We start from the raw sequence: 14,698 nt of genomic DNA, 5'->3' as shown, positions 1-14,698 counted from the left end.
CTGTAGTAAGTTAGATATGAGTGTTTCTGATAACTTTTTACTATAATAAAACTTCAATTCTAAACTTCAATTCTAATAAAGAGGAATATTAGCTGAATATCAATATCCAGACAATATGGTCAACCACCTAATAGTAGTATAGAAATTTCAGGGCATTACATCCTAATGTCAAACATTAATCTAGCAGACTTGAAAAGAAAAAAAAAAAAAAAATGTCACCATAATAGGTTAGCGCGTCCTTTTAATCCCTTAAAAATTTGACCAAAGTAAATCACGTGGTTTTAATTTCGTCAACATTTTTGACATTTAAAATTAATACCGAAGCGACCCAGTAATCTTGAAGGAAATTGATGATGGTCTGAAACACGACCCACATTTCTTTAGTGCTGCATATTAAGAACAACAGGGTCATCCGTCATAGTGTGTATAAGAATTGGCTTTTACATGCTAAAGAGAGTAATGGCAATCTCTTCTACTCTTCGTTTCATATTGGCGGTGACTACCCTTCTTGTTGCCATTTTTGCCATGCAGATCTCTATTGTCCATGCAGGTTCGTACTTATATTAAGTTTAAATGAAGGCGCTTTTACTATCATGGCAGAATCTTTACTGCCAAAAAAAAAAAAAAAGAGAGAGAGAGAGAGAGAAACTTTTATGATCGAATGCACTTGCTACGCTTTTTTTCTTTTTTTTTTGAAAGGAACTTGCTACGCTTTTTGGATTTCTAATTACTTGTTAGCCTTTTGAACTGGTCTTTTCTTTTTCTTCTATTTTAGATTTATTATCTGTTCTATTTCATAAATAAATTACGATGGGAGGATGCCAGCATATATACATATATACATATATATATATAACAGTTATTTTGCAGATGCGAGCATAACTTTTCTTGACGATTGATCGTTCCTAATTGACATATGCTCTATTTGTCTTGACGATTGATCGCTTCTAATTGAAAAACAAAACTCATTTGTAGTAGGGGTTCTCTCTCTCTCTCTCTCTCTCTCTCTCTCTCTCTCTCTCTCTCCCTAAAAATAGTTTTGAACCGTCAGAATTTTATGAAAATTCACTAAAGTGGCATATTCTTTTTACTCTAATTTAATTATAATACATAATTTGACAGTTCAAAACTACCTTACAGTAGCTTTTCTAAATTATGTTTAATTTTTTGGTTTTGTTGTGTTTTGTTTTTGTCTTTTTTTTTTTTTTTTTTTTTTTTTTTTTTTTTTTTTGGTTTTTTTTTGTTTTTTTTTTTTTTTTTTTTTTTTTTGGTTTTGTTGTGTTTTGTTTTTGTCTTTTTTTTTTTTTGGTTTTGTTGTGTTTTTTTTTTTTTTTTTTTTTTTTTTGGTTTTGTCTTTCCTCACAATAGAAGGCATATAATTAGAACATAATATGCAGTTGTTCATTGAAAATTGAGTTTTGCAGATGTGGAGATTAGAAAACTTAGAACCACGCCAAGCCCTCCGCCCCCTCCCTCTGGACCTCCAGCTCCAACAATGGCTCGTTAAGAAAGATGTTACTGATAAGGATGATTGGTTTATTTAAATTTTAGTTTGTATTTTGTTTATTTAGATTAGTGATTACAATTTAAAATAGTGATTATCTTTTAGTTTAAATTTTGAATTATTAGTTATTAAGAGGTAAGTCTTAATTTAAATTATTAGTTATTAAGAGGTAAGTCTTAATTTCTTATTAAATTAGACTTTGAAACACAATGGTACAAGTTTTCTATTGATGAGAATGCAATATTAATAGAATTACATGAGGAGTTTGAATTTGAATAAAATACTAATCTAGTATCTAAACTAAAGACTTATCTCCTAATAACTACTATTTAAAATAATTCAAACCTTAAACTAAAAATAACAACTATAATCTAATCTATAAATACTAAGGATAAGCTAAACACAAACTAATTTAAATTTAAATAAACAAATCATTCTTAGCAATTTCAATTTACAGCAACTACTCTCTGCTCTTTCTCTTGATTCCTAGTCTTAAGACTTGAGAATTAATGTACTTTGTTACCCTTTATGTGTAGAAGAAACAGCATTGTAATGAGGAAAAAAAATCAAAAAACTCTTAGATGCATGCCGTCATGTTAAAAGCATTGTTATTCTTGTAAAAATATGTTATTGAAACAATGTTGCTGTGTTCATTCTATAGATGTATATAACTTCTCGATATTCTCAAGATGATTATGCAAGTCGTACAAGAAATTAGTAACAATACAATATTTAATCAAGTTGCGAAATTTAAGGTTTGTCAAGGTTTTACATATGATTAGGAGAAGTCAAAGTTGCTTGAGGACCAGCAAACTGGAAATTAAGCATTTTCATTAGACTTCTCAAAATCGGATCGTACTATTTTACATAAATTAAAAGATATTGGACATAACTCAACCTAACAAAACCGGCTTGTTAGGGGAAGATTGCCCTCACCTTATTAAGTGGATCATACCAATATCTTCAGTCAATGTGGGATTCTAATCTACTACAACGGTATTGATAACAATGGTTGCAAGTGTTTCCAACGTTAAAACTCTGTTGTTACATAAGTCCTCACTCAAGGCATCAAATCATGCATTAGTTTCCAACTTGGAATTTTAACTCCAGTTTCAATTAAGTCGCCAAGCTACATCCTTCAGTTCAATATCAAGAGACTTTTAACATTTTTCACTATCAATTAGGGGTGGGAATTTGGGACAATACGACTCAAAATCTATACAAAATTAGTGAGTCTCCTCACGACGACGAGTCATGTCTAAATTTGAATTTAACTCTCGGTAGTCATGGAAGATTGTAATTCACTTTTACAATCCAACGCAACCGCGTCTTTATTAGATTCTATGCTAGTCAACTATTGATTATTCTCTTCATCTGTTTCGACTTCTATATTTTGATTGGACTCCAAAGAAAATATATTTGGTTTAGCAAAACCTGCATGAGCGTCTAGTTTTTCTAGTTTTCCCATCCTAATCATTGTTTCAATCAACAAGCTTAAATTAAAGAATTCTAAACTTACAATAAAATTTAAATTTGTGTTTCGATACCCATTGAAAATATCAATTCAAATTGAGAGTAAAACGTTTAGACAAATTATTATGCCTTGTTTAGTTCGCCGTTCAGATTGTAAAATTTACTTTAAATTTTAGTTATTTCAATTGTGATTCGAACCAGTATTTGAATACGTAAATAACAGAAATTACAACACTAGTGGTTAAGTGAAAATAATTTTAAGTTTATAGGACAAAATGAGAATTTTTAAAAGTTAGAGCACAAATTGAAAATAACCATAAAATTCAGGAGCATCAATGATAATAATCTCAAAGACTATTGGCTGCACAGGAGCCAAAATAACAACCAAAGATAAACAGTTACTGGAATACCTCTTCATCACTAACCCTCTCACCATCATGCTTCAGTACTTTTTTCTCCTATCAAATAAGCTTTTAGAGACGACTTAGAACTTCGACAGACTAAAGTCACTTATGTTGTAGTAATACAATTTAGCAACTAAAAGTGTGGCCCCGTTCATTTCACTGATTCGAGTTTACAATTCGAGTTTTGCTACAATAAAAAATTTTCACAAACAATAACATCTAACTTTTTTGCTACAGTAAAAAGCTCTCACATAAAGTCACATCTCAACTCGAATTAAAAACTCGAATCAGCGAACTAAACGGGCCTATCTCCACTGCATATGCTAAGGCAGATGGTATATTTGGCTCAAAAAACTATGAAAACAGTAGGTGTGTTTAGAACTCATTTCAAAATGATTTTATTTTTTATATAAAAATTGAAATGAAAACATTTTCAATTTCAGACAGAAATTATTTTTGAAAATACGTTTGGTAATTTTATCAAGAGATTATTTTCAATATAAAAAAATTTATTAATGTCTCTCTCTCTGCTCGAGAGAGGAGAAAATATAAACAAAAAAAATAAAAAATGATTAAAAGTCATTTTTTATTTCTCTCCCATTTTACACTAAATCAAAAAATTATTTTTATTTCTATTTTTTTATTTTTAATTGTGTCAAACGTCGTTTCTCTTCCATTTTTATTTTTTCTTTCTCAGAAAACGTGAAAAACAAAAATAACACAACCAGTATATTTCATATTTTTTTTCATTTATGCACTAATGAATAGTAGTATTTAATAATGACTGTACTTTGTCATAGTCATTAAGCTTTAGAAATAATGATTAAATGAAAAGTGAAAATACCAACCAATACTAATAAAATGACAAAATTTAGCATAAGTTATACTTGGTGGTAAATTTACCACCAAGTTTAGTATATGAAAAATTAAGTATTAAGATAACATTACATTACAGAAGGACTCCAAAGACTATAATTTAACATTAAGTAGTGTTAGGGACACCAATTCAAATCTTAATTTTGTATGTACCAACTGATGTGGTATGTGAGTTATCATTTATAATTATGCCTAGTACCGATTTGAATTTTTTATTTCAGTTTTATTACAGTTAAAAGTTCTTATAAAAAGTCACATCTACTTTTTTCTATTACAGTTAAAAATTCTCACATAAAATCACTTCTCAAATTGAATTAAAAGCTCGAATTAACGGACTGAATCAGATTTCAATTTTGGCTACTAGATAATTACTTGTTTCCATATAAGTCCCTTTGATTAAGCACAAGTTGCCCAATGTTCGGGTCCGTTCACTTCGTTGATTCAAATTTGTAATTTGAGTTGAGATGTGATTTTATATGAGAGCTTTTTACTGTAGCAAAAAAGTTAGATGTGATTGTTTGTGAGAACTTTTTACTGTAGCAAAACTCGAATTCTAAACTCGAATTGGTGAAGTGAATGGGGCTATTTTATGTCATCGTCCAACTTTATTCCGAAGCCTCAAAGTGGTCAAATCTCACGTAGGCAACAAGCTTTCGTGGTCGTTATTGATGTAACTTGATGTCTTTCCTATGCCGTGAGGCTCTGGCATTTCTAAAATTCCGTAGGAAGTACATGCAGCGCGTAATGAAAGCTGTATTAGGCCTAAAGCAAAATTTTACATTGCAATAGACATGCTCTAAACCTCATCACTCGTGTAACCGTGGATCTCACTAAATGAGAATCATATTTTATTGATGAAAAATGATATTTATTCTAATAAAGATAAAACATCATCACTTATAAAATAGTAAATCTTATTAAATTGAGTCTCATTACACACTTAACGGGACTCACTTTTTATGAATACGATTTTAATTGATGTCAAAATAAATAAAGGTGTTCTTTATTAATTATGATGGTTAGCATGGTCCTCTCAAGTTTTTTTTTTCTTTTTGTGTTAATGTTATGCTCGTTTAGTTCACTAATTTGAATTTTTAATTCGAGTTAAAATGTGATTTTATGTGAGAGTTTTTTATTGTAACAAAAAAAATTAAATATAACTATTTGTGAGAACTTTTTATTATAATAAAACTTAAATTTTAAACTCAAATCAGTGAAATAAACAGACCATAATAAAAAGCCTTCCCTTCTGAAAAAAGAAAAGTGGATGTGAGAGGGAATTGGGAAATAAAACAGGGGCATTCTCGTCTAGTGAAGTACAAAATCCCTCTTGGAAAGCAAGCTTCCTATTGGTTGCTAATCTACAAGTATAAACATCATCTTTTTTTTATTGATATTTATTCTAATAAAGATAAAACACCATCACTTATAAAATAGTAAATCTTATTAAATTGAGTCTCATTACACACTTAACGAGACTCACTTTTTGTGAATACAACTTTAACTGATGTCAAAATAAATAAGGGTGTTCTTTATTAATTATGATGGCTAGCATAGTCCTCTCAAGTTGATGTGAAAAAAGAACCGATCATACGAAGAAAGCCTTCCCAAGGCTTGCTGCCTATGCCAGATGCTCCTTTCTTTGGAACTACTAGTTAGTCTTGCCTATGAAAATAGAATAGTAAAACAAGGTTCCTGTAGACCGTGAAAAACTTTCAAGCTTGTTTAGTTCACTTATTCGAGTTTTTAATTCGAATTGAGATATAACTTTATATAAAAACTTTTTACAATAATAAAAATATTAGATGTGATTATTTCTAATAACTTTTTACTGTAACAAAACTTAAATTTTAAACTCAAATTGATAAAATAAACAGACCATAATAAAAAAACCTTCCCTTCTGAAAAAAGAAAAGTGGATGTGAGAGGGAATTGGGAAATAAAACAGGGGCATTCTCGTCTAGTGAAGTACAAAATCCCTCTTGGAAAGCAAGCTTCCTATTGGTTGCTAATCTACACGTGGACGGCAATGACGCAAACGTCGGCGGCTTTTGTATTCACAAATTTCATAAATAAAAAAAAGAAAAAAAAAAGAAACAAGAAACGCGTTCTGTACTGCACTGATGCAAAAACACTGTTTGGAACGAAACTAATTCGCGAAAGCCGAAGAGAAATAGTTAGTTCGTCATTTACAAAGAAAACAACTTTTTATTTTCCGTTTTCGAATCCAAAATCGTTAATCAAATTCAAATTCTAAAAGAAGTCACATCGTGATTTCCGCCATCGCCATTGATCCCAAACTCCATGGCCGAGGAATCGAGCTCCATAGAAATCAAGCTCATCTCCGGGGAAGACCTCAGGGCCTTCAACTTCTTCCAGAAGCTCTCGATCTTCGCGCTCGCCTCCATCGCCAGGGACGATCCTAGCAAGAAAATGGAGAAGAATCAGCAGCAGAGAACTCCCACGGACAGAGAGAACGACGGATTCCCGGAATGGAATCACGAGATGCGGTTCCTCCTCGATTCTGATTACGATTCCGATCTCGATCACCTCTTCATTCACCTGGATCTTCGCCACGAGGGCGTCCTCTTCGGAATCGGAGACAAGACGATCGGAGAGGTCCGGATTCCGCTGACGGATCTCACCGACGAGGCGTCGGCCAATGGAATCGTGAGATTCGTCCGGTACCAGGTGAGATCCTCCGACGGGAAGCCAAATGGCGTGTTGAAGCTGTCGTACAAGTTCAATTCGAAGTCGGCGAAAACCCTAGATTCGTGCAAAATTAGGTATCCGACGGTGGAGGAAGTCCCCAATCTTGATTTGGTAGATCCGAGCCTCTCCTATTCTCAGCGATATTACAATTACTGTTCGCCGTTTCCGATTCCGCATCGACAAGGAAATGACTGTTGGCCTGCTTCTCCTCCCCAAACGACGCCGTTTCCGCAGGCTCGTCTTCCTTATCCAAATCCAGGTTATTACAAAGGAGCCGTGTGGAATAGAGGAAATGTGATGGGAGATTGGAATGGGCGGTGATTTTCTGGAAGAATGGAAAATATTCTTGCTTCAATAGAAGAAGAAGAATCTGAATCTTCTTGCTTCAATAGTTTTGAGTTTATTTCAGTGCAGTTTTGAGTGTGTGTAAATTATATTTTACTACAAGTCATTTGAATATCTATACTTGTACATATAAATATTTTTCCTGCTCTCGTGAGCTATTTAAGCCCAAATATATTGAGCAATTCTATATAGGATATTGGTTTTACATACCCTATTCTATCCTAATCAATAATCAAAAGCTTTTTTTTTTTTTGGTCGCTAATGTAATCATAACATATATCGAATATATGGGTAATGTTACGAGTTAGCTTCACTAATTTTACTAAAATAACAATTTAAACTATTTACAATAATATATATGTTGTACTTGCGACCAATAAAACCAATTAAACTCTATTTGGTATGAGAGTTCAAATCAAGGTAATTGTAGTCTTGATTTTGAAATCATAATCACGATTTATGATTTTAAGTCTAAATCATGGTTCTGAAATCAGAATCAGGGATTTGAACCACCATAAACTAAGGAAATTGTAGTTTTAGAACCAGATGTGATTATAGTTTAAAACATCACATCATAATTCGTACTTTGAACCATAACCATCTAAACCAAACACTGATTTTATTGAGTCAAATCAGAACTATTTTTTACTTTTTGTAAACAAACATTAATTTGAACAAGAATCATGATTCTTAGTTTTAGAACCCTCATACCAAACACTCCCTTAGCATTTTCGAGCATATCAACATGGTTTGTCAATGCTTTTCTTCATATATAATTCTGGTTATTCTCTTCCTTACAAAATAAGCAAAGCCAAGGCAATTGCTTTCAAGAATTCTATTGTGCCACGAGAGAATTTTAAAATTAAATTAAGTAAATAGTAAATTTTAAAAATATTTAAAGTAAGTAGCAGTTTATCATATAAATATTTTTTTATAATTAATAAAAAAAATTTCACGTAAATTTTTTTTTTACGATGTGAAAAAAAAGATTTTTTTTTACATAAATAAAAATATTTTACCATATAAATTATTTTTTACCAGTCACAATTAAAATATTTACAAGGTAAATTATTATTTACTTTAAATAATTTTAAATTTTATTATTTATTTAATTTAGTTTCAAAAATCTATTATTTAGTATAATTTTGGCTAAAAATATGTCTGCAATGATCCGTTATAAAGAAGCACCAGAGCCAACATTGCATGTGTACTTATGACTTATGGGACTATAATTGAACGTAAAGTTTGGGTCTTTTGCCTTTTTTTCTTTTTTCTTTTTGTTTTGGCTAAATCTTGATTCTTTATTGAAAGTGAGTCTCTACAGTGAGATTTCTTAAAAAAAAACTCATCAGTAGAACACCCTATTTTAATTGTTGGATTAAATTTTTAATAGTTAAATCTGTGCAGATGTGTATTAAAAATTTACAATGTGCACAGAACTATTTCCTCTACAGATCTGACCGTTAAAAAGTAATCTAATAATCAAAATAGGGTGTTACACTGTGGGTTTTTTTAGAGGGTCTCACCTTAAAGAAAGTCTTATTGAAAGGTGAAAACACATTGTAGCAATAGAGGGAGCAACCTTTTCAAATAACTATACTAGTCAAAACGGTATTAATCAAGAGTAAGAGGTAAAAATCCATACGATACGCTCTAAGAGTAAGTTTAACAATTTTCTCAAACTGAAACGACCTATGGAACTCATAACAAGAGCTCATTTAACGTTCAATTTTCTCTTCTTTTAACGTTCTTTTCATTGCCCGTTTATCCATGAAATATTTACCATTTTATACCATGTATTTTGAATTTATTCAAAAACTAGACCTTTAATTTTTTATCTCATTAAATATATACCTTTAAATTAGATTTAATACACAAATCTATACCCTTTCACACCCAGCCCTTGATTTTAACTTTGAAAATACCTAAAATACACTTGAATAAAAAATAAAAATTAAAAAATTAAAAAATTAAACTTACAGTTTAGACCTCAAAATATGCAGCATACCCTTGGAATGGTTTGTTGTGTTTTTTATTTTTATTTCGTGTAATATTGGAAAGTTTAGTTTTCTTTATTCTCTTTTTCTTAAAGATAGTTTGGTCATTTAAATGTCAAAATCAATTATTGACCGAAATGAGATATAAAATTGTATATTAAATTTAATTTGAATGTATATATTTGATGAGATCGAAAGTATAATTTTTAAATAAACTTAAAATACAAGATATAAAAATATAAATATCCCTTTATTCAACCACTCTAGTTTGGAAGTCTACGAGAAGCACAACTTTGAGCAATTTTATATATCAGTAGCAAGTTTTAGATCAAAGAATTGCTAGATTAATATATTGCGATTTTCTCCGGTAGAGCCTTGGTATAGTCAGTTTTTGACTGCTGACTTTGTTGAGAATGGTATCTTAAAAGCATGAGATATAATATGATATTTATTATTTATTTAATAAAATAGTTTATTTATTATGTTATGTGCATATACTATTGAATATTTTATGAATATCATCGAAAATTTTATGATTATTTACGTGACCTAAATAATCATAGAATATATGTGAATATTCTATTATTTATTAAAATTCCATGGAATTTTCAATGATATTTATAAAATATTTAATAATATATGCACATAAAATAATGAGTAAACTCTTTTATTAAATAAATAATAAATATTTTATTACTTCTCATGCTTCTAGGACACCATTCTCAATCTATTACATGATAAAATAAATATCATTTTATCATACTAAAACCTCATATTAATAAGAAATTTAAAATTTATTTGCATTAAGTTTCTGTTTCATAAATGATATAGATGCATTTTATGTAGATCTTTTTCTTGTGCTATGTTTTTTAAATAATAAATAAAATATTCACCATTATTTATAGCCTTTTAAAATGATTATACTCACTCTTCGTAACTCTCTACGTATTTTAAACTATAATTAATAGAGTCTGACAATTATTTAGAATTTATTTGTCTACCTTATAAAATTATTTTTCTAATAAACAATAAATATAATAGTTAAATTCATGCCCTATTATAACTAATGCACGCGCTTTTTTTACTGGTATATAATAAAAATGTGATGAAGCAGGTAGTTGTCGATCAATTTTTTTTCCGTTTATGCCATTCGCCTTTTGTACTTTTTACTTGTTATTTACTCTTTTCTCTTACTTAGAGGTTAAGAAAAAGCGGTTAATTTGTGTTTTCATTTATACCCTTCACCTTTTGTACTATTTACTTATTTGTTATATACTCGTTTATCTTACTTAGGGCTCAAAAAAATGTGGTTTAATTTTTATTTCTATTTATACCCTTCACCTTTTTTATCTTTTACTTACTTGTTATCTACTCTTTTCTATCACTTAGGGCTTAAAAAAGAGCGGTTAAATTTACGTTTTCTTTTATACCCTTTGTCTTTAGTACTTTTTACTTTCTTGTTATCTACTATTTTATCTTATTTATAGCTTAAGAAAAAACGGCTTATTTTTTTGTTTCCAACCCATCACCTTTTGTACTTTTTCCTTACTTGATATATACATTTTTCTTTTATTTAGAACTTAAGAAAAAGTGATTAAATTAAATAATAATTGTATTACGTGTCGAAAGTGACTTCTGAACCATCGCCCATCAAAAACGACGTAAGGTTTTGTTAATTTATTTATTTTTTTCTCTTACTTAGGGCTACAAAAAAATAGTCAAATTAAATAATAATGTTTCATTTTATTTAGACTAAAACCTCATATTAATAAAAAATTTAAAATTTATTTGCATTAAGTTTCTGTTTCATAACTTATTTTAATGATATAGATGCATTTTATGTAGATCTTTTTTTTTGTGTGCTATGTTTTTCGAATAAGAAATAAAATATTCACCATTATTTATAACCTTTTAAAATTATTATACTTCCTCTTCGTAACTCTTTATATCTTTTAAGCTATAATTAATAGACTCTGACAATTATTTATAACTTATTTATCTACCTTATAAAATTATTTTTTTAATAAACAATAAATATAATATTTAAATTCGTACCCTATTATGACTAGCATGCACGTTCTTTTTTTTACTAGTCTTTATAAAAGTGACAGGTGAATAATCAGCCTTTAGAAATGATAGTCAACCTACTTTGCTTTTAAATACCTTACAAGGGAAGAAAAAAATAACGTGCATTAGGAGAAAAAATGTTTACAAGGCAAAATTAGAGTTTATCAAATAAAGGCATTCGACAAGACAGAGTTGTTTTGAAAATTTACAAAATTTTGGCACATATATGTATTGAACGTTTATGATGTTAATGGATATATATATATATATATATATATATATATATATTGTTAGTTTATTAATTTATCCTAAAAGTTTAAGTTATTAAGAGGTGGGTCAATAATAGTTTTATACTTTAACACTCCCCCTCACTCCTTCACGTGTGGGCTGGACAATAGACAATTGTGTGGGTAAATTAATTGAAAAGCCCAACATGTGAATATTTAAACCCGAGATATATTAAAAACCAACACATGATGACAATTTTAAATGGGGATAAAGAGTACAATTACGGGGGTTTGAACTCAGAACCTCCGACTCTGATACCATGTAAGTAATGGAAGATAGAAAATTTTTTTTATTCCTTCATAGTTTCAGAGAAATTGTACCAAGATTATATAAATTTAATGAGGTCTAATCCGATCCCTAAAACAGAAAAACAAAATCTGTAAAGAAGGAAACAATACAAAATCAAATATCCTCTCCTAATATCCGGTCATACAGCCATACAACTATTTCACAGCTCATAGTTTCCTAATTTACCGACATATCATCTTCATCTTGCTTTGTTTTTCTCCCTTTGAGCACTTGCATAAAAGTCCAAGTATATAGTATACTAGAAGTCAGCAGACAATGCCGTGTTAATGCAGCCTAGGAATAAAAGTCTTTTTTTTTTGTTATTTCGTCTTTTTGACTAATAGTGTGCACTTATGTTGAGACTCGTATTACATTCATGAAAATATTAATATCACTTTTTTTTTGTCACTCTTTACATTTACTATGCTATTTGACACATAATTAATAGATGTTAACATTTCTCGCATACATTCATAGTATAGCTAGTTACCCCAATTGCCTTGTTATCAGCAACATGTACAAAGTTAGAACGCTTTTAGTACTTTGCATAATTTACTAATTAATCTGGCATGCTTTCTTAAAAACATGGACACAATGATTTATGAGAATTTTATGGTACTGTAACCTCTGCTTTAAACCTTCATTATCTGTCAAGTTTTCTCAGTTTGGGGCAAATGACTTTTGACTACATTTAACTTTCAAGAACATGCATTACCATAACCAACCCCAAGAGTGAAAAGCTCCTTGTGATTAACAGAACTGGAGCCAGCTCAAGGTTATGTTCATTTCACCTACACTCAGTGATATGCAACGACAGATTACACAAACGCATATATTTGCACACACACGAATATGTATATATATTGAAAACCTGGTTCTCTTCAATTTAGCGATTCGAGTTGAGATGTGACTTGTGAGAGTTTTTAACTGTAACAAAAAAGATTAAATGTGACTTTTTATAAGAACTTTTAACTATAACAAAACTGGAATTGAAAACTTAAATCGGTAAAATGAAAGTGTAAATATGTAGCGGCCAATGGAACAAAAATACTATGTTTAACAGCTAAAAGGACATGAGAGAAAAAGGTGGGCCTAAATTCTTTTCCTTTTCTGCCTTAAAGAAAGGGACCTTTTAATTCATCCACGTTATATGTCATCTGTACTCTCTTCCAAGTTGCCGGGCACAAGAAATTAGGTCCATGTTCAATAAAATTAACGGCACAAGTACTAACTGAACCAGGCACTTATAAAGTTGGTTTCGTCCACAAAATTAAAAAGGGAAAAAGAATTCATATAAAGAACAAGCATTTCACGTTTCAGCCCTATGAATTCGTCAAGGGCAGCAGAAAACACAAAATAGTGACTTCGAAAAGGTTTGTTGTAACTTGTAAAGATCATAAACATGGGAATTGCCATAATATAAATGAGGCCCATCATTTCAAAACAAGCAAATAGGGTGGGGGAAAAGCTTCAAACAAAAGAATATGTATTGCTTGGAGGAAATGAAATCTATACACCATGTAGAGGGGTAATGACAAGTTTTGAAAACCAGCAATGCTGTGTAAGTTTTGGAGGAGTTTTCCATGGCCTTAGCGCCGAGCCACTGCTTCGGCCTTGCAAACAGGGCAAGTATTTTTATGTGCAAGCCAATGTCTTATGCATTCTATGTGAAAGCCATGTCCACAGTCCAGCTTACCAATATCATCATCTGCTTCATATTCCTCCTGTATGAACAAGTATGTTTCATAGATGTTTAAGCATTTTCATACAATAAAAGCACATAAGTGAAAAACAGATCCCAAAAATGAAAATTAGGACCAATCAGACACATTTTATTTATTCACCCATTTATTTAGTTACAAGCAATCTCACCTGACAAATGCTGCACTTCCTATCTGCTTGTGTGGATAACCGCGACCAATCACTCGGAATCGAGAGCTTAATTTTCCTTATGCAGCGACCTATTTCATCTTCTTTGAGTCCAGTGTTCACATAACCGATTCTTTCACCAAGCTCAAGAAGCTCCTGTTTTCATTAGCATTAGGTAAGCAAAACCAAACTAGGAATTGAAAAAAAAAACAAGTAGAAGGCCATTATTGATTGTTAAAAGATTACCTCATATGACATGTTATCAACATCGAGTCTCATGTCCCTAAATCGATCGTGCATGTCTACTCTTCCACCCATTAGCAGACCATTATGAAGCATCATTATCTGCAGCCATCCAGTATTTGCTTAAAAATTTTCTTAAAGATGAGAGAACCTATAAATATGTACTGTGCACATTACATTATTCACATATACAGGATTCCCTTGATACATTACTTTGTAATGAACATCAAACGATCATGTTAAATTCATATACTAAGCTCAAAGAAAATTGTCAATAACATACTTCAATTTAGTTCAGAACAGAATACAACAAAGTTACAAACTTTAATCCAATCCCATATTGCTAATAACCCACGTCATCATAGATTCTAGTATTTTAATGATAAGGCTTTTGACATGAAGTTTTTAGATGATGATGTAAGCTGTCACCCATATGCACTAAGATTTTCTTTTTTTAAAAGGAATATGCACTAAGAAATTTAACATATAAAACACTATAAAACAACTTAAAGAAATAAAGCCTTAAAATGTTATTCTAACTCCAAGCATCCGTAAAAGAGGGCATTGTTCATCTTAAGTTGTAGATTCTAGTTATATGTTTAGTCAAGAAATTTTACTTTTGTTAAAGAGCG

At 30.4% G+C, this 14,698-nt stretch overlaps 2 protein-coding genes across 2 annotated transcripts in view; one reads left to right on the top strand and one right to left on the bottom strand.

Annotated features, from left to right (window-relative positions):
• The first annotated feature begins 6,333 nt into the window (after window positions 1–6,333).
• LOC21396447 lies at window positions 6,334–7,440 on the top strand. Its single transcript, XM_010111790.2, has one exon. The coding sequence runs from the start codon at window positions 6,562–6,564 to the stop codon at window positions 7,288–7,290; it is 729 nt and encodes a 242-aa protein (XP_010110092.1). The 5' UTR covers window positions 6,334–6,561; the 3' UTR covers window positions 7,291–7,440.
• A 5,874-nt stretch (window positions 7,441–13,314) lies between these two features.
• LOC21396446 overlaps window positions 13,315–14,698 on the bottom strand; it is a 3,453-nt gene continuing 2,069 nt past the window's right edge. The window contains exons 3-5 of the mRNA XM_010111789.2: window positions 14,070–14,168; window positions 13,827–13,979; window positions 13,315–13,678 (exon numbers count right to left, since the gene is read on the bottom strand). Of these exons, the coding sequence (XP_010110091.1) occupies window positions 13,544–13,678; window positions 13,827–13,979; window positions 14,070–14,168 (387 nt within the window). The 3' untranslated portion in view covers window positions 13,315–13,543. The remainder of the gene's footprint in view (window positions 13,679–13,826; window positions 13,980–14,069; window positions 14,169–14,698) is intronic.

This window comes from Morus notabilis, unplaced genomic scaffold (genome assembly GCF_000414095.1).
Source record: "Morus notabilis unplaced genomic scaffold, ASM41409v2 Scaffold951, whole genome shotgun sequence".
Taxonomy (NCBI): Eukaryota; Viridiplantae; Streptophyta; class Magnoliopsida; order Rosales; family Moraceae; genus Morus; species Morus notabilis.
The sequence above is the reverse complement of the archived record's forward strand: the minus strand, read 5'-3'. Positions and strand labels throughout refer to the sequence as shown.

Coding starts and splice junctions, on each gene's coding strand:
- LOC21396447 (XM_010111790.2), top strand. CDS start 6,562: ATGGCCGAGGAATCGAGCTCCATAGAAATCAAGCTCATCTCCGGGGAA.